The sequence below is a fragment of the Pongo pygmaeus genome, chromosome 1, assembly GCF_028885625.2.
Source record: "Pongo pygmaeus isolate AG05252 chromosome 1, NHGRI_mPonPyg2-v2.0_pri, whole genome shotgun sequence".
NCBI classification, from domain to species: Eukaryota; Metazoa; Chordata; class Mammalia; order Primates; family Hominidae; genus Pongo; species Pongo pygmaeus.
Genome location: NC_072373.2, coordinates 177209405 through 177229317, shown reverse-complemented (window position 1 = coordinate 177229317; position 19913 = coordinate 177209405). Strand labels below are relative to the sequence as shown.

At 46.1% G+C, this 19913-nt stretch overlaps 2 protein-coding genes across 8 annotated transcripts in view; one reads left to right on the top strand and one right to left on the bottom strand.

The window, feature by feature from the left end:
- CPT2 (carnitine palmitoyltransferase 2) overlaps positions 1–7635 on the top strand; it is an 89801-nt gene extending 82166 nt beyond the window's left edge. For all 6 annotated transcript variants that reach the window (XM_063655788.1, XM_063655796.1, XM_063655798.1 and 3 more), the window contains 2 exons: positions 3441–4745; positions 6693–7635. In XM_063655788.1, the coding sequence (XP_063511858.1) occupies positions 3441–4745; positions 6693–7024 (1637 nt within the window). In that variant the 3' untranslated portion in view covers positions 7025–7635. The remainder of the gene's footprint in view (positions 1–3440; positions 4746–6692) is intronic.
- CZIB (CXXC motif containing zinc binding protein) lies at positions 7537–17186 on the bottom strand. Of its 2 annotated transcripts, none has more exons than XM_054494464.2 (8): positions 13982–17186; positions 13673–13756; positions 12281–12337; positions 11828–11909; positions 11585–11616; positions 10192–10269; positions 9402–9467; positions 7537–8174 (listed from the first exon to the last, which is right to left on the bottom strand). In XM_054494464.2, the coding sequence occupies exons 1-8, from the start codon at positions 14060–14062 to the stop codon at positions 8097–8099; spliced, it is 558 nt and encodes a 185-aa protein (XP_054350439.1). In that variant the 5' UTR covers positions 14063–17186; the 3' UTR covers positions 7537–8096. The 2 variants fall into 2 exon arrangements, with proteins under 2 accessions (XP_054350439.1, XP_063511890.1); XM_063655820.1 differs by having other exon boundaries at positions 14003–14085.
- Between the last annotated feature and the right edge of the window lie 2727 nt (positions 17187–19913).

Genomic DNA, 19913 nt, shown 5'->3' with positions numbered 1-19913 from the left:
TTTAAGATTTAATGGCTGCCCTGCTGGATTTCAGGCTTGCATGGGGCTTGTAGCCCCTCTGTTTTGGCCAATTTCTCCCTTTTGGAATGGGAGCATTTACCCAATGCCTGTAACACCAGTGTATCTTGAAAATAACTAACTTGTTTTTGATTTTACAGACTCATAGGCAGAAGGAACTTGCCTTGACTCAGATGAGACTTTGGACTTGTAATTTTGAGTTAATGCTGGAATGAGTTAAGACTCTGGGGGACTGTTGGGAAGACATGGTTGTGTTTTGAAATGTTAGAAGTACATGAGATTTGGGTGAGGCCAGGGCAGAATGTGGTTTGGCTCTGTGTCTCCAACCAAATCTGATCTTGAATTGTAATAATCCCCAAGTGTCAAGGTCTAGTGGGAGGTGATTGGATCATGGGGTAGTTTCCCCCATGCTTTTCTTGTGATAGTGAGTTCTCATGAGATCTGATGGTTTAAAAGTGTTTGGCAGTTCCTACTCCTCGCTTGTTCTCTCTCCTGCTGCTGTGTAAGATGTGCCTTGCTTCCCCTTTGCCTTCTGCCATGATTGTAAGTTTCCTAAGGCCTTCTCAGCCATGCAGAACTAAGTCAGTTAAGCTTCTCTTCTTTATAAATTATCCAGTCTCAGGTAGTTCTTTATAGCAGTGTGAAAACAGACTAATACAGTGATCCAGCTAAACTGCTTCCCTGGGTTGCCCCTAATGGTAGTGTAATTGGGTTAGATTCCCTAGGGAGGCTTTTCCAGTAAACTGCCAAAAGGTTGCTAGTGTTGTAGAAGGTAGGGTAAGTAAGGGAAGAAGGTTTGAGATCTCAACTGTGATTCAGGTCTCCCACTTTTATTTATTTATTTTTTGAGACACAGTTTCACTTTGTCACCCAGGCTGGAGTGCAGTGGTGCGATCTCGGCTCACCGCAACCTCAGCCTCCTGGGTTCAAGTGAGTCTCCTGCCTCAGCCTTCCGAGTAGCTGGGACTACAGGCACGTGCCACCACGCCTGGCTAATTTTTTGTATTTTTAGCAGAGACGGTGTTTCACCATGTTAGCCAGGATGGTCTTGATCTCCTGACCTCATGATACACCCACCTTGCCCTCCCAAATTGCTGGGATTACCAGCATTAGCCACTGCACCCAGCCCCTAGTTTTATTATCTCCAGAGAGTAAAACTTAAGTCTTCTACTGGAGTGAGGAGGGAATCTCAGGTTGTGGTAGTGGTGATATAATTGAACAGTCCTTCAACCAGATGTATCTAGGTTGCCAATTACTGAGCCCTCTGGGGGTTCTGCTGTGCAAATCATATGATTTCTTGGCTTTCTCTCTTGCCAATTTAGGATTGGCTTTCTTGAGTCTGCTTTAGTCATTACCAGTTGCATAAGTGCTTTCCAGCTTCCAGTATTTGTTTTCTCATCTCCCATTCTCTTGGCCTGACTGGTTTATGTCTCTTTGAAATTCTTTTGCTAAAGGGGGGTCAGAGGCATGAATTTATGTCTTGTTTCATCAAATATATCTTGTCCACCAGTACTTTTCTCTCACCATTTTAGTGCACTGTGTTATGTTTTAATTATTTGCCTCCTTCACCAGGGTTTTTCAGAATGAAAGACCATGTCCTATTCCTCTCTAAATCCCCTGGACCAAGGCCTGGCACAGCACTGATACTCAAGGGATGGAATGAGTGGATGGACCAACAAATGAGTAACAGACAAATCTGCATCTATTAATCCTTTTCCCAGTGCTATACATATGAACATTATTTGCCTGAATAAAAGACAGTCCTTATTTATAGAGTTTATTCATGCTTACTAATCCCAGCAGGAACTTTCCCTGACATATTTTCTGATAAAATATTGCTTCTGGAATTTTTACAGGTAAAACATCTATAGGAACTCAGAGGGCTAGTCTGAGTGATCCATGCACTGATATTTATAATAGCTTTTTGAGTACTTTCTAAACAGGGAGTGTACAAATGTACACTGTACACAGAAGGACAATGAAGACGTTCCCCCCGATACACAGAAGGACAATGAAGACGTTCCCCCCTTATCGGGGAGCAATCAAATATGACTGTTGCCCCTGAAAGGAGATGAAGCAAGAGAAACCTAAAGAGATGGGGTGGGAATTAACTATTCTGTTCCAGCATGAATGCAAGTGGAGTGTTACCATATTTTATTCCTTAAACCAAGAAAGGAAACAGAAGAGGAAGAAAAAGCAATTAATAAACATTAGGAAAATGCAAACCAAATCTGCAATGCCATACTACTTTACACCTACCAGAATATCTCCACGCAACAAGACATGTAACAAGTGCTGCTGAAGATGTGGAAAAATAGGAACCCTCATAGACGGCTCGTGGGAATGGGGCAGCCACTTTGGAAAACATCCTGGCAGTTCCTCAAAGGTTAAACAGAGACTTACCATGTGATAGCAATTCCACTCCTAGCTATGTCCATATAAAAACATGTATAAGAATGTTCATAACAACATAATTCTTAATAGCTAGGTGCAGTGGCTCACACCTGTAATCCTAGCACTTTAAGTGGCTGAGGTGAGAGGATTACTTGAGGCCAGGAGTTTGAAACCAGCCTGAGCAACACAGTAAGACCCCATCTCTACAAAAAATAAAAAAATTAGCCAGGCTGGTGGTGTGCATCTGTAGTCCTAGCTACTTGGGAGGCTGAGGTGGGAGGATCGCTTGAGCCCAGGGTTCAAGGCTGCAGTTAGCCATGATCATACCACTGTAATCCGGCCTGGATGACAGAAATCCTGTGTGTCTTAAAAAAAAAAAAAAACAAAAGGCAATATAATTCATAATAAAGAGTGGAACAGTTCAAATGTCCATTACCTGATGAGTGGATAAACAAAATATAGTATATCCATATAATGGAACATTATTCAGCGGTAAGAAGAAATGAAGAACTTATATGCTACAACATGAATGAACCTTAAAAACATTATTAGGAGGCTAAGGCGGGTGGATCACCTGAGGTCAGGAGTTTGAGACCAGCCTGCCCAACATGGTGAAACCCTGTCTCTACTAAAAATCCAAAAATTATCTGGGCATGGCGGAGGACTCCTGTAATCCCAGCTACTTGGGAGGCTGAGGCAGGAGAATCGCTTCAATCCAGCAGGTGGAGGTTGCAGTGAGCCAAGATTGCAGCACTGTTCTCCAGCCTTGGTGACAGAAGCGAGGCTCCGTCCCAAAAAAACAAAACAAAAACATTATTATAAGTGACAGAAGCTAGATGCAAAACACCATATATTGTATGACCCCATTTATATGTCTTGAATTACTGCAGAGCAAAAACATTCAGGGAATTCTCTCTGGAGGTTAATGCCATTTCCTTTGCCTAGGCTTGAATTTTTTTTCTTCTTCAAATTTTATTTTTAGGGAGAGCATTAACATTTTATGTTTTTTTTTTCTTTTTATTTTTTAGGACCCTGGTTTGATATGTACCTATCTGCTCGAGACTCCGTTGTTCTGAACTTTAATCCATTTATGGCTTTCAATCCTGACCCAAAATCTGAGTATAACGACCAGCTCACCCGGGCAACCAACATGACTGTTTCTGCCATCCGGTTTCTGAAGACACTCCGGGCTGGCCTTCTGGAGCCAGAAGTGTTCCACTTGAACCCTGCAAAAAGTGACACTGACACCTTCAAGAGACTCATACGCTTTGTGCCTTCCTCTCTGTCCTGGTATGGGGCCTACCTGGTCAATGCATATCCCCTGGATATGTCCCAGTATTTTCGGCTTTTCAACTCAACTCGTTTACCCAAACCCAGTCGGGATGAACTCTTCACTGATGACAAGGCCAGACACCTCCTGGTCCTAAGGAAAGGAAATTTTTATATCTTTGATGTCCTGGATCAAGATGGGAACATTGTGAGCCCCTCGGAAATCCAGGCGCATCTGAAGTACATTCTCTCAGACAGCAGCCCTGCCCCCGAGTTTCCTCTGACATACCTGACCAGTGAGAACCGAGACATCTGGGCAGAGCTCAGGCAGAAGCTGATGAGTAGTGGCAATGAGGAGAGCCTGAGGAAAGTGGACTCGGCAGTGTTCTGCCTCTGCCTAGATGAATTCCCCATTAAAGACCTTGTCCACTTGTCCCACAATATGCTGCATGGGGATGGCACAAACCGCTGGTTTGATAAATCCTTTAACCTCATTATCGCCAAGGATGGCTCTGCTGCCGTCCACTTTGAGCACTCTTGGGGTGATGGTGTGGCAGTGCTCAGATTTTTTAATGAAGTATTTAAAGACAGCACTCAGACCCCTGCCGTCACTCCACAGAGCCAGCCAGCTACCACTGACTCTACTGTCACTGTGCAGAAACTCAGCTTCAAGCTGACTGATGCCTTAAAGACTGGCATCACAGCTGCTAAGGAAAAGTTTGATGCCACCATGAAGACCCTCACTATTGACTGCATCCAGTTTCAGAGAGGAGGCAAAGAATTCCTGAAGAAGCAAAAGCTGAGCCCTGACGCAGTTGCCCAGCTGGCATTCCAGATGGCCTTCCTGCGGCAGTACGGGCAGACAGTGGCCACCTACGAGTCCTGTAGCACTGCTGCATTCAAGCACGGCCGCACTGAGACCATCCGCCCGGCCTCCATCTATACAAAGAGGTGCTCTGAGGCCTTTGTCAGGGAGCCCTCCAGGCACAGTGCTGGTGAGCTTCAGCAGATGATGGTTGAGTGCTCCAAGTACCATGGCCAGCTGACCAAAGAAGCAGCAATGGGTGAGGCAGGGGTGGGGAGCATGCCCTTGGGTCTTGTCTTCAGTGCTTGGCTAAGCAAGCCTAAATCATTCTACTCCAAATCTGATTTCTACCCCTTCACTAGGTTTAATCCATCGCCAACTCCCCCAATTTTTCTTTTCTACCCTAGCAGTCTGAACAGCCACACTAGCCACTAGGGATCAGAATGTTCTTGCCTCCTAAGCAGGGGTGGGGAAATGCATGTGACTTTGTCCTCATGTAAGGTCACTTTCAGCTGTGACGCATTAATTCTTTTTTTTTTTTGGAGACAGAGTTTCCCTCCTTTGTCCAAGCTGGAGTGCAATGGCGTGATCTCGGCTCACTGCAGCCTCCGCCCCCAGGTTCAGGTGATTCTCCTGCCTCTGCCTCCCGAGTAGCTGGGATAATAGGCACCCGCCACCATGCCTGGCTAGTTTTTGCATTTTTAGTAAAGAAGGGGTTTTGCCATTTTGGCCAGGCTGGTCTTGAACTCCTGACCTCAGGTGATCCGCCCCCCTCGGCCTCCCAAAGTGCTAGGAATACAGGCGTGAGCCACCGCGCCCGGCCTTTTCTTTTTTTTTTTTTTTTTTTTTTGGAGACACGGTCTCATTCTGTCACCCAGGCTGGAGTGCAGTGGTGCAATCATGGCTCACTGCAGCCTCAACTTCTTTGGCTCAAACAATCCTCCTGCCTCAGCCTCCCAAATAGCTGGGACTATAGGCATGCACCACCATGCCCAGCTGATATTTTAATTTTTTTTTTTTGAGATGGAATCTTGCTCTGTTGCTCAGGCTGGAGTGCAGTGGCACAATCTCAGCTCACTGCAACCTCTGCCTCCTGGGTTCAAGCGATTCTCCTGCCTCAGCCTCCTGAGTAGCTGGGACTACAGGCTTATGCCACCATGCCCAGCTAATTTTTATATTTTCAATAGAGACGGGGTTTCACTATGTTGGCCAGGTTGGTCTCAAACTCCTGACCTCATGATCTACCTGCCTCGCCCTCCCAAAGTGCTGGGATTATAGGCGTAAGCCACCATGCCGGGCCTAATTTTTAAAATTTTTTGTAGAGATGAGGTCCCACTGTATTGCCCAAGGTGGTCTCAAACTCCTGGGCTCAAGCAATCCTCCTGCCTCGGCCTCCCAAGGCACTAGGATTATAGGCGTGCACCACTGCACCCACCCTCCTTTTTCTATTACTCATTGGTTATCAGACTCACTTTTCTGAAAATTTAGGATTTCTAAACTTATGGCCCCACTAACTTCACCTCAGTTGTAATGTGTCTGCTCTCTGTAAATAGGTCATCTCAGAAGCTCTTCCCAATTGTCATCCATCATTACCTTTTTTTGATAAAATTCAAGACCTGGAAAGGACCTGGAGGGTCATAGTTATCCTTTCATGTTGCTATGAAGTGCTGGAAGTGAAAGGGACCTCCAAGACATTCTAGTCTTCTTCTCCATTTTACAGGGAGGAAACCAAGCCACTGGCCCCGTTACACAGCAAGTTAGTAGTAAGACTGAGATTCGAACCCTGGTCAAACAGACTTTCCATTTTGTTCCACTGACTCAATCTTCTCTTTTACACTTGAATCAGACTTTTAGTTTTATCGTAGTTTTTGAGTCCATAGCTCTCTTCCTGTACTGTCTTGACTCTGACTAAACTGATTTCGAATCTTTAAAATTATGCTTTCCTTTTAGGCTCATTTTTAGCTCAGCTGTTGACAGCTATTTTTAAATGTAACCTGACATAATATATTTTCTAAATAATTTAAAATATTCTAGCTTGAGCTGCTCTGAAGTTAGTCACTTGGTGGTGTGCATAGAGGTAGACAGAGCCTTCCCCCACGCTCAAGGATGCTATGAGGGGTATTCCTACCATGTGGTGAGTGGGGAGGTTTTCCTGAGGTCCTTTTCCATCCTGAGACTCTCTGGTTTTCCATTTTGTTTCTCACAGGCCAGGGCTTTGACCGACACTTGTTTGCTCTGCGGCACCTGGCAGCAGCCAAAGGGATCATCTTGCCTGAGCTCTACCTGGACCCTGCATATGGGCAGATAAACCACAATGTCCTGTCCACGAGCACGCTGAGCAGCCCAGCAGTGAACCTTGGGGGCTTTGCCCCCGTGGTCTCTGATGGCTTTGGTGTTGGGTATGCTGTTCATGACAACTGGATAGGCTGCAATGTCTCTTCCTACCCAGGCCGCAATGCCCGGGAGTTTCTCCAATGTGTGGAGAAGGCCTTAGAAGACATGTTTGATGCCTTAGAAGGCAAATCCATCAAAAGTTAACTTCTGGGCAGATGAAAAGCTACCATCACTTCCTCTTCATGAAAACTGGGAGGCCGGGCATGGTGGCTCATGCCTGTAATCCCAGCACTTTGGGAGGCTGAGGCGGGTGGATCACTTGAGGTCAGGAGTTTGAGACCAACCTGGCCAACATGGTGAAACCTCGTCTCTACTAAAAATACAAAAATTAGCTGGGTGTGGTGGCATGTGCCTGTTATCCCAGCTACTTGGGAGGTTGAAGCAGAATTGCTTGAACCCAGGAGGTGGAGGTTGCAGTGAGCTGAGATCGCACCACTGCACTCTGGCCTGGGCAACAGAGTGAGACTCTGTCTCAAAAAAAAAAACAAACAAAAAAAAAAACGGGCCTGTGTAGCCAGTGGGTGCTATTCTGTGAAACTAATCATAAGCGGGCTGCCTAGGCAGCCAGCTACAGGCTTGAGCTTTAAACTCATGGTTTTAAAGCTAAACATGTAATTTCCGTGTGGGACTAGATCACAACTGAAGATAACAAGAGATTTCAGTTTTAAGGGCATTTAATCAGGAGGAAAGGTTTGGAAAACTAACTCAGGTGTATTTATTGTTTAAGCAGAAATAAAGTTTAATTTTTGCTTGAAGATGGTTCTTAATTTCTTTTAACCTAATTCCTAATCCTCACAAAGATCTTCCCAACAGCAAGTTCAGTAAGTTCAGGTAACAGTACGTCACCTTTGGCTTCTGGCTCATTGAGTGATGGTGGGACTGTGGTTTCATCTCTGTAAACTTGCCCTTGACTGGGGAGATACCATCTCCTTAAAAATACTCTTCATTTTCCTAAGGAGTGAACTGCTGCTGCACGAATTCTTATTTGTGAAGGGAGTAGCTGCCTCCTTACTTCACCTTCATGCACCAGTGCAGCATGAACAGGGGCTTTATTGATGGGGCTTGGGAAGCTGTAATAAAGTCCAGCATGCAGATTGTGAAGGTTTCGTACAGCCACCAGGAGACAAGGGTCAAAGGAACCAGCCTCTGTGGGCTCTGCTGCTTAGAGTACTTTGTCCTTTCTCAGTTCTTAAGGGCAACTGGGAAGGAAGAGGGATCAGCACTTCACAAACTGGTGGGTGACCTCATAGATTCCCACAGACTCCTGGGCCTTTTCATCATAGTCAGTCCAGTCCTGGGAAACAAAATGGCATTGTTAGCCTCACAGAAAACTGGGACTTAAAGGGCCCAGCTCAGGCTCTGACTCAAATAATCATGAACATGTATGACCCTGAACAGAGCCAGATAGCTCAGGCCTGAATTCTAGCTCTTTCAGTTGTATGACTGGGCAAATCACTTAACTTCTCTGAGCCCCTTCTCTGAGTCCTATCTTCTATTTAAAAAAAAAAAAAAAAAAAAAGGACAACAATGGAGTTCATATTGAATGTTGAAAGAATCAAATGAGGTAACACATTTAAAAGCACTAAGCAGCCGGGTGTGGTGGCTCATGCCTGTAATCCCAGCACTTTGGGAGGCCAAGGCAGGTGGATCATTTCAGGTCAGGGGTCTGAGACCATCCTGGTCAACAAGGTGAAACCCCGTCTCTACTAAAAATACAAAAAATAGCCAGGAATGGTGGCAGGTGCCTGTAATCCCAGCTACTTGGGAGGCTGAGGTAGGAGGATCACTTGAGCCCAGGAGGCAGAGGCTGCAGTGAGCTGACATTGCACCACTGCACTCCAGCCTGGGCAACAGAGTGAGACTGTCTCAAAAAATACATAAAATAAAATAAAAGCACTCAGCATAGTGAGTGCCTGGCACATATAAGAGCTCAGTAAATGCTAGCCGCTGTTACTAGGTGCTAAGCAAATGAAATGAAGTTTTTGTCCTTCCTTCAAGGCTTGAGCACAAGGCTTTTCTATCTGCAGAGTAGTAATATGTCCAGTAATATAGACTATTTCTTGTTCTTCATGGTAGTCAGGTGCAATAAAGCCACCACAAACACTGAATTAGGGAATACTGAATGAATACTCCCCAGGGAAATACAGGGTTAGGTTCCTATGAGCCTCTGGTCACATTTTCATCAACCAATCAATAATCTAGCTTTATGTGTTTCTGTTTAAAGATACCTTATTTAATATATATTGTTGATTCATGAACTCACAGCCAGCAGCACTATAGCTCATGCCTGAATAAAGCTTATCTAACACATATTCTCTCTGTAAGGGGCATCATAGCTTTCTCATATGTAGGAACATTAGAAAGCACTTTAGCACTATACCTGTGGCCATTTGAACAGCAAAATCACTAACAAAAAGCACAAAAATACAAAGTTGGCTTTCCATTGATGAGCCTTGTCCACCAAAAAAATAATTCCCACCAGGTGCCCTACAGTACCTCCCAAAGCCCCCAAGTCTCATACCTTCTCCTGCAGATTAATGTCACTGAAGGCTGTCCCTGACTCCACACCTTCAGCAGCAAACCCAGCCTGCAGGGCACAAGAAGGTACCAGTTAGTCTTGGCAAAAGGAGGCATTCGGCTATAAGTGAGGGCCGGCCAGGCTGCTGGCTCTTCTCACACTTTTGGGATGGAGGACAGCATGCAGTATGAGCACCTGTCTTGGAATAACTGCTGAGCTTCCAGGACCTGGCAGCTGCCTCAGAACTAGAGTGGTGGTTTCTCTGAATTACAGCCCTGGACCAGAAGGCAGCAGGCGCAGCGTAATCCCTTCCACTAGCCCTGGTTTGCTGAAGGCCCCTGAGCATGTCATTTCCCAGGTTGGACCTTAGTTATTTATAAAATGGGGATGAAGTATTTGCTCTTCTGCCTACCTCACAGATTTGTTGTGAGGTGAAACATGCACAAATAAAGGGGGATGAGCACCAGCTCAAGTCAAATAGATCTGGGTTGAAACTATAGCTCCATTGCTTACTGTGTGACCCTAAGCAAGTTGCAAAATCTCTTCAGTTCCTTCCTCATCTGAACAACAGGATGAATAAATTCATAGGGTTACCATGAGGATTAAATGTGGTAACGTGTAAAAATGACGGCATGGGTGCCCAAGCATACAGCAGCAACTTAAGGGACCATTATTACTACCACTAGAAAGGAGAATGTCTAGTCCATGGTCTCTGTAGGTAGCACAGTTCCGGCTGTCACTTCATACATCCCCTCCCCAAAGACAAAAATTCCCCAGAAAGATACATACACACCTGGGGCTGGAAATCAACTGGTTCAAGGCCCCGGCACTCAAACTCCACTATTGTCTTGAAGTTCTCATTGTCTTCAGCCTAGAAAGGAAGTGTGTTGAGAAGGTAGGCCCAAATGAGCTCTCAGGATAACCCCGTGGCCCCTCTCCTTCCTGCCAAATGGGCACTTACTGCCCCTGGAGGCCTAGCATGAGACCCAGGAAGAACTCATCCCCTTCTTAGAGGAGGCCTGCCTTGGGCACCTGCTCCCTATGAAGCTGTCTGTAGACAGTAGACATGGAGGCTGCAGAAGAGTGTTGATGCTGGGATCAACCTGCCTGGATGTAAGGTAAGCTATGCCTCTCTTCCCCTCTGGGCCCAAGATTCCTAAACTGTCAAATAGAGCCGAGGAAACCTCTACAATTTTATTGTCAGATTCTGAAATGCATATAAAGTGCCCAGCACAGTGCTCAATAAATAGTAAATAAAATTATCAACACCAAAAATATGAACAAGAATGTTAAGCTCCAAAGTCTCTAGATCATCCAAACAGACCCAGTACACTTAGCCATAGCCTTTTGCTCACCATTTGCCATGCAGTAAGGGCAGAGAGATGTCTTATAGCCTTTGAAATGGTTATGTATGTGGAGGGGGCACCTCTTGGGGGGTAGGTGGCCAGGAAATTCATGCCTACCTGACCTATGGGCTTAGGGACCACAAGTGCCATGCCCTACATTCAGTTTCATCCTGTCATTCACTGTAAAATAATTTCCTGCACACTGACCACATCTCTGGCACTGGTAAGGCACTTCTCTGTTAGGGCCCTAGTTCGATTCTTGTTTTTTGTATTTTCCACTAGATTATTATGTACTTGAAGGCAAGTCCTCATTTAATTTCTCTTTAACTTCAGGACAAAGCCAAGAATTCAGCACAACTCAAGATACTTTAAATAAATACCAAATAAGGAATAGGTGAATACAAATAACTGGCTTTCTTTAAACAAACAGATCCAAAGCACACACTCCCTCCCTCACCTTTGGGCTAACTTGTTAACACTGATGCTATAAAGGATAAGATGCACCAAAGGACTACCCCACCTATGGTTTCAGAGAAAGCTTGCTAGTCCCCCAAAATGAAGACAAGGCAAGTGCTCTCAGTGATGCAAACTGAACAGCTAGGTTGTGTCAGAGGTCCCCTGAGCTCCCACAGCCCAGCCCTCATAAGAAGGCACTGCAAGAGGCAATATACCAAGCACTCAGTGTACAGTGAATAATGACTGAGTCAAAGAAGAACTAAGTTCATGAGTGAATGTCCTATGGCAGGTCACTCTGATGCAGGCATGACTCTAGAACCCAGACCTACTAACTCCAGTTAGGATTTAAGCCCACCATCCCTGCCACTACAGCAGCAAACTTACATTGTAAGGCTTGATGGTGCTGCTTAAAATCTCTGAAATAGAAAAGAGAACACAAAGTTGACTTGAGTCCATACCCTGGCCCCAGCCAGGTGCCCACATGTGGCCCTGAAAAAGATCGCGCTGTACAGGTGTCGGCATCTTAGGCCTGACTCCACCCTCAGGTAACATGAGTCTACTTTCAGCCTGGTGCCAGGAAGCTGTGGGCCACCCTGGCAGAACTCAGTACACACAGCCTAAACCTACCGATGGAATTTTCTCTTGCACACAGCTTGCACTTCTGGACCATGGAAGCACTGCCACGGCCCCCCTTCAGTGCCACACTGTCCTGGCAAAAAGCAAACAGAACTTTCAGTCACATATGAATTAGATGTATGGTCTTGAGGAGATCGAGCCCACCATTTATTGTCCACTTAAAGAGACCAAGACCCAGAAAGGGTAACTTACTAGGACAAGACTCCTGGGAAGGCTTCCTGAAGAAAATAAAAAAAAGGGCTTCCCCTTGATTTTGAACTCTGCCTCATACCTCAAAGATGCCTACTGAATCCAGTGCTGATCACACTGACACCTACCCTCCCAAACCACAAAAAGCAGGGAGCAAAGAACTGGAGAGATGAAAGCCCGCTTCCCCAAATCCCTGCCCAGAAGTGTATGTGTGTTTATGAGTGTTTATGTTGGGGGTTGGGGGAGAACAGTTACCATCAGCCGGATGTACTGCCACTTGTCCGAAATCTCACCACAGTTGCCACATTTCATCTTTGGGGGAAAAAGAATGTTAGTAAAGCAGCTGGCTCAGCTGGACAGACACCAAGGAAAGGGTAATAACAGCGGGAGGTGGGCAGGCTCATGACCTACCTTCTTGTTAGCAATCTCACTTCATCCCTAACACCATCCCCAACAAGGACAAAACTAGACCTATCTCTGGGCAAAGGATAGGTAAGCCTGTTTCCTATGCCGGTGTGCCCACCCTCCTCTATGAAGTGCTCAGTGTGGCCGGGGATTCAAGGCACCTGTGGTGCAGAAATGGCTTCAACAGGGGTGGGGGGAATACGGAGGGATGTGTTAAAAGATACAAAATTACAGCTATATGGGAGGAATAAGTTCTAGTGTTCTATAGCACTGTAGGATGACTATAACTGACAATAATATATAGTTTCAAATAGCTAGGATATTAAATGCTCCCAACACAAAGAAATGATACGTTTGAGATGAATATGCTAACTACCTTGATCTGATCACTAGACATTACATTTATTGGAACATCACTATATACTCCATAAATATGTACAATTCTTATGTGTCAATTAAGAAAAAAAAGAGAGAAATGGCCTCAGCAGGCTCCCGACCCACTCTGCTTAGTTAGCTTTATGTTCCCACAGGCCCCGTATGTCACTGGTATAAGCATTTATCACTCTATTGTTACTCTATTTTTCTGTCTCCTTCACTCGATTCTGCTTCTTCAAGCCAAAGAACAGATTCTCCCAAGTAAGCCCTGGTATTCAGGCTTCAAAATCCTGGGAAACAAAAGTAGTCCGGAGGCAGCTTCCCGAAGAACAGGGCTTTTCAGAGGTAGAGAAGGATGCCGGGATTTTGACCAAGAGGAAAACAGAGCAGAAGCTCTGGGATCTGGAAGAGTGAAGAGCCTCGAACTGCTGGGGAAGGGGAGGCCTCTGTAGACCATGCCACTTGGGTACCAGCTTTACCAGTGTGGGAGGGTTAAGGAAGGGTGGATTACGCACAAAATTAAACTATTTCACAATAAAGAAAACCAAATAAATAAACGAAAGGCGAACTATTCACCTTATTAAATAATCACAACGTCCCTTCAAGTAGCATTGCGTTTTGTGTCCATTTACAGACCACGAAATATTTAACACAGGGAAGAACTACAAAATGAAGCTTTCCAAGACTGCCAATTAGAAATAAACCAATATACTTTAATAAAAAGCAAACGTAAAATTCTAACTAGGAAAACCCTGAACACTTAATGTGCCTGGTTAAATATTTTCTCATACTGCCGGAGAGAAGGCTCCGGTTCAGCACTGAGATCAGGACTCGCCTTCTCTCCCCGGGCCCCGCCCCCGGCCGCACCTTCAGGTACCACCGGAAGTCCTCGCCCACGGGCCGGAGGTTGGTGATGTTCTCCAGCGTGGCTTTGAGTTGCAGCGCGATTTTCTGAGGGGGAGGGCCAGAGCGACTGCGTCAACCGTGCCTGCGCAGCCCCACGCCAGCCCGACCCTCCCGCATTCCCAGCCGTGGGTGCCACAGGGAGACACTCCTTCTGCCTCCTGCTCCTTCAGCGGGAACCCACTCGCTTCATCTCCTCCTGGCGCGAGCTGTTGCCTCCCACACCCTCGCCACCTCCCCTCCGTGTCCCCGCGGCGGGCGGCCTCCCCTCACCCCCATGGTGGCCCACTCCACCCGGTGCTGGCTGCGGCCGTTGCCGTTGCTTTCCGGTGCGTCGTAAAAGGCGGGTGCCATCTGCGCACCCTCAGTAGGGCGAGGGCGAGGGCGAGGGCGAGGGCGAGGGCGAGGGCGGGGCCGGGGCCGGGGCCGGGACGTCTGCGCGCGGCTGATCGCCTGGCCCACAGGGCTTTTCGCATCTGGGGATCTGGGGCCGGTGGAGGAGGTCAGCCAGGTCCGCGAGCAACCTGTGCTCAGGCCAGCGGAAGCCTGACTCCGGGTTTCGGTGGTGCCACAGACACTTACTGAACGCCAATTTTGTGCCTGCTTTAAGCGAACAAGACAGTTCCTGCCCCTCAGTTCTTTCCAGGCTCTTCACTACTCTGCCTGCCCTGGAACTTCTCAGATCACGTCACCTCCCTCTGCCCAGGGGAAAAGCTATAAAAGGAAGAGTTCCAAGACTGCCAAATAAAGATAAACCAATACACTTTAAAAAGTAGAGTGTATTGGTTTATCAGATTTGGGGATGATGCCTTTCTTTAAACTGCCCTTTCCTGTTTCACCCAAGAGACCTGGTTTCTAGACCCCTCTCCAGAGGTTGCCCTGTGTCCATATCCATCTCATTGTGGTCCTTGCGACTGGACATTCCCCTTCAGCTGGCTCTTTTTTGGGAGCCCACCTGGTTTATTCTTCTCTCATATGTTTATTGAACTTTACCTGGCCTCCTGTCCAGGCTACATCTGAGACCATGCAGGAGCTGTGGAGATTAATGGTAAAAGGAACGGCACATTCAAGACTCCTTCTAGGAGGTGGGGCAAGATGGCCAAATAGAACCCTCCAGTGAGCCTCCTCCTCCTCTTCCCTGGCAGGAACACCAAACTGAACAACTATCCACACAAGAAAGCACCTTCATGAGAATCAAAACTCAGATAGCAATCACAGTAGTTGGTTTTAACATCACATCAAGATATAAGGCAATGGCCGGGCGCGGTGGCTCACACCTGTAATCCCAGTGCTTTGGGAGGCTGAGGCGGGCAGATCACCTGAGGTCAGGAGTTTGAGACCTAGCTGGCCAACATAGTGAAACCCTGTCTCTACTAAAAATAGAAAAATTAGCCGAGTATGGCAGTGCACACCTGTAGTCCCAGCTACTCCGGAGGCTAAGGCAGGAAAATTGTTTGAACCCGGGAGGTGGAGGTTGTAGTGAGCTGAGATCATGCCATTGCACTCCAGCCTGACTGACAGAGTGAGACTCTATCTCATAAAAGAAGAAGAAGAAAAAAAAAGGAACAAGGCAATGAAGAGGGTAGGAAAGACAGTCTTGAATTGCTACCACCACCCCTCCCTCATCCTCTGGCAGCAGCTGGCTGCCCGGCACAGAGAGAGAATCTGTGTGCTTATGGGACTTTGCATTGGAACTGAGTGCTGCCCTGTCACAGTAGAAAGCAACTCAGGGCAGAATTCAGCTAGTGCCCACAGAGGAAGCACTTAGAGAAACCCTAGCCAGAGGGGAATCATCCATCCCAGCGGTCAGGTTCCGGCGAGCCCCACCACCACTGGCTAAAGCGCTTCAGGGTCCTAAATAAATTAGAAAGGCAGTCTAGGCCACAAATACTGCAATTCCTGGGCAAGTCCTGGTGCTGTGCTGAGCTCAGAGCCCGTGGACTTGGGGTGCACACAGCCTAGTGAGATACCAGCTGGGGAGCCAAAGGAGTGTTTATGTCACCAGTCCCCCAACCCCAGGCAGCACAGCTCACAGCTCCAGGAGAGACTCCTTTCCCTTAGAGGAAAGGAGAGGGGAAAGTAAGGAGGACTTTGTCTTACAGCTTGGCTACCATCCCAGCCACAGTAGAATAAAACACCACGCAGAGTCCTGAAGCCCCCTTGCCAGGCTCTATCTCCCAGATATTTCTAGAGCTACCATGGGCCAGAAGGGAACTTGCTGCTTTGAAGGAAATGACCCAGTCCTGGAAGGATTCATCACCTGCTGACTAAAGAGCTGTTGGGCCTTGAATAAACATTAGTAATAGCCACAGTACTGGGTGAGGACCAGTACTGTGCTGCCTTCAGGTGTGACCCAGTGCCTTCCCAGCAATGGTTGCCACAGGGAGAGACTCCTTCTGCTTAAGGAAAAGAGAGGAAAGAGTTAAAAAGGAGTTGGTCTTGCAACTTAGGTACCAGCTCAGCCACAAGTAAAATAAAGCACCAAGTAGGTTTCTAAAGCCCGGACTCCATGCCCTAGCTCCTGGACAGCATTTCTAAACCCACCCTGGGCCAGAAGGGAACCTGCCACCCCAAAGGGTAAGACACAAGCCTGGCTGGATTCACCACCTGCTGACTAAAGAGCCTTTGGGCTTTGAATAAACATCAGCAATAACCAGGCAATACCATAGGCCTTGGGCAAGACCCACTACTGTGCTGGCTTCAGGTTTGACACAGCACAGTTCCAGCAGTGGTGGCTACAGGGGTGCTTGTGTCACTCCTCTCCCAACTCCAGGCAGCTCAGCATGGAGAGAGAGACTCCATTTATTTGGGAGAAAGTAAGGGAAGATAACAAGAGACTCTGCATGGTAATCCAGGGAATTCTCTCGGATTTTACCCAAGACCATCAAGGCAGTACCTCTGAGTCTACAAGAGTCACAGCATCACTGGGTTTGGGGTGCCCCCTAATGCAGTTACAGCTGCAGTGACCAAATATTTACATCACAACACTCATTTCCCTTTGAGTACTTGGAAAAGCCTTCTGAAGAAGGATGGGTACAAATAAGCCCAAACTGTGAAAATTGCAATAAATACCTACTTATTCAATGCTCTGCATTGACCAACAGTCACAAACATCAATACCATCCAAGAAAACATGACCTAACCAAATGAACTAAATAAGGCACCAGTGACCAATCCCAGTGACAGTGATATGTGACCTTTCAGACAGAGAATTCATTGTCACTGAGGAAGCTCAGCGAAATTCAAGATAGCACAGAGAAGGAACTCAGAATCCTGCCAGATAAACTTAACAAAAAGATGGAAAAAGGAACTCAGAATCCTGCCAGATAAATTTGACAAAGGGATGGAAATAATTTTAAAAATTAAATAGAAATTCTGGAGCTGATAAATTCAACTGATATACCAAAGAATGCACCAGGGTCTCTAAACATGAGAACTGATCAAGCAGAAGAAAGAATTAGTGAGCTTGAAGACAGGCTGTTTGAAAATACACAGAAGAATTGAAAGAAAAAATAACAAAAAAGGATGAAGTATGCCTACAATATCTAGACAATGGGCAAATCTAAGAGTTATTGGCCTTAAAGAGAAGGTAAGAGAGAAATTAGGATAGAAAGCTTATTCAAAGGAAGAATAACAGAACTTTCCAAACCTAGAGAAATGTATAAATATTCAAGTACAAGAAAGTTATAGAACACCAAGCAGATTTAACCCAAATAAGATTACCTCATGTCATTTAATAATCAGACTCCCAAAGGTCAAAGATAAAGAAAGGATCCTAAAAGCAGCAAGAAAAAAGAAACAAATAACACACAAAGAAGCTCCAATGCGTCTGGCAGCAGGCTTCTCAGTGGAAAGCTTACAGGCCAGGAGAGTGGCATGACATTTAAAGTACTGAAGGAAAAAAACGTTTATCCTGGAATAGTATATCCAGCAAAAATATCCTTTAAACATGAAGGAAAAATAAAGCTTTCCTAGACAAACAAAAGCTGAGGGATTTTGTCAACATACCAGACCTTTCCTTCAAGAAATGCTAGAGTATTCTTCAGTCTGAAAGAAAAGGATGTTAAGCAATGAGAAATTGACGGCACAAAACTCAATGGGAATGGTAACTACACAGACAAATGCAAAAGATTTTAACACTAATTGTGTGTAAACTACTCATATATTGAGTAGCAAGACTAAAAGGTGAACCTATCAAAAATAATAACTTTTCAAAACATAGACAGTATAAGACATAAATAGGGGCCAGACACAGTGGCTTATGCCCATAATCCCTGCACTTTGGAGGCCGAGGCAGGTGGGTTGCTTGAGCTCAGGAGTTCAAGACCAGCTGGGGCAACATGGTGAAACCACATCTCTACTAAAAATACAAAAAATTAGCCAGGCATGGTGGCACATGCCTATGGTCCCAGCTTTTCGGGAGCCTGAGGTGGGAGGATCGCTTGAGCCTGGGAGGCGGAGGTTGCTTGCAATCAGCCAAGATCGCACCATTAAACTCCAGCCTGGGTGACAGGGCAAGACCCTGTCTCAAAAAAAAAAAAAAAAAAAAAACTATATCGATATATAAGATAGATAGATAGATAGAGATAGATAGGCCGGGCACAGTGGCTCACACCTGTAATTCTAGCACTTTGGGAGGCTGAGGTAGGAGGACGGCTTCAGCACAGGAGTTTGAGACCAGCCAGACACTTTCTTTTTTTTTTTTTTTTGAGACGGAGTTTCACTCTTGTTGCCCAGGCTGGAGTGTAATGGCATGATCTCAGCTCACCGCAACCTCTGCCTCCCAGATTTAAGCAATTCTCCTGTCTCAACCTCCCAAGTAGCTGAGATTACAGACATGCATCACCATGCCGGCTAATTTTGTATTTTTAGTAGAGATGGGGTTTCTCCATGTTGGTCAGTCTGGTCTCAAACTCCTGACCTCAGGTGATCTGCCTGCTTCGGCCTCCCAAAGTGCTGGGATTACAGACGTGAGCCACCACACCCGGTCTCTTTTTATTTTTTATTTTTTGAGATGGAGTTTTGCTCTTGTCGCCCAGGCTGGAGTGCAGTGGCGAAATCTCGGCTCACGGCAACCTCTGTCTCCTGGGTTCAAGCGATTCTCCTGCCTCAGCCTCTCGAGTAGCTGGGATTACAGGCGTGCGCCACCACACTCGGCTAATTTTTTTTTTAGTAGAGATGAGGTTTCACCAGGTTGGCCAGGATGGTCTCGAACTCCTGACCTCAGGTGATCCATCCGCCTCAGACTCCCAAAGTACTGGGATTATAGGGTGAGCCATTGCACCTGGCCAAGAATACTTTTCTACACTAAAGTTTTTTTTGCCTCAGAAAACAAAACAAAAAAGACTCTTTTATCACCTGAGGTCCCGTCACTTCTTTAAAGTTTAGAGTGACTTTTTTTGATGTCTACTTTACTACCAACTTGCTTCATTGCTCCAAGCACCCTTATAGGAGGAGGTGCACTGGAGTCAGGAACCCTGACATCTCAGTGCTGTTGTTAACTTGCCCCATAGTCTTTGAAGGAGTAGAGTGTGGTGGAAAAAGAATGAGTCCAGGAGTCAGGACACTTGGGACCTTGTCCCAAGCTGGCCTGTTTTTAGCAGGGTGAGTTTAGGCTAATCACTTCCCTTCAAATGAGGCTTAGTGAGGCCTGGTTCCTTTCAGCAGGTGCAATCTGTTCAACCAGTACTGTGCTTAAAGAAGCCACGCAATTTAGCAGAAAGAAAAAGTTGTCTACAGGTCTACCTGCTGAACAAATTCCCACACTATACAACTTGGTCTTGGTCCTGAATGGCTGTTGGTATTCGGATTTTAAAATGGATTAATGGAAAACTTTTCTGAGACCAGACATTTTATCCTGTTATCATGTAAGAAACCATTTTCCCCTACACTGAAATACCTACTAAAACCTAAAATATCTGTATCTATAAAAGGTGATTTTAAAAACTCCAACCACCATACTATTTCATACCTAAACCATCAAACCAGTGTTAAATTTCCTTAATGGTATTAATTTTACTTTTTTTTTTTTGACATGGGGTCTCGCTGTCGCCCAGGCTGAAGTGCAGTGGTACGAACTCTGCTCACTGCAACCTCTGCCTCCCGGGTCCAAGCGATTTTCCTGCCTCAGCTTCCTGAGTAGCTGGGATTACAGGCTCATGCCACCACGCCCAGCTAATTCTTGTATTTTTAGTAGAGACAGGGT

Coding starts and splice junctions, on each gene's coding strand:
- CZIB (XM_054494464.2), bottom strand. CDS start 14,062: ATGGCACCCGCCTTTTACGACGCACCGGAAAGCAACGGCAACGGCCGC. Junction 11,617..11,827: donor TGCAAGAGAAAATTCCATCG/GTAGGTTTAGGC, acceptor TTTCTATTTCAG/AGATTTTAAGCAGCACCATC. Junction 8,175..9,401: donor ACATTAATCTGCAGGAGAAG/GTATGAGACTTG, acceptor TTTGTTTCCCAG/GACTGGACTGACTATGATGA.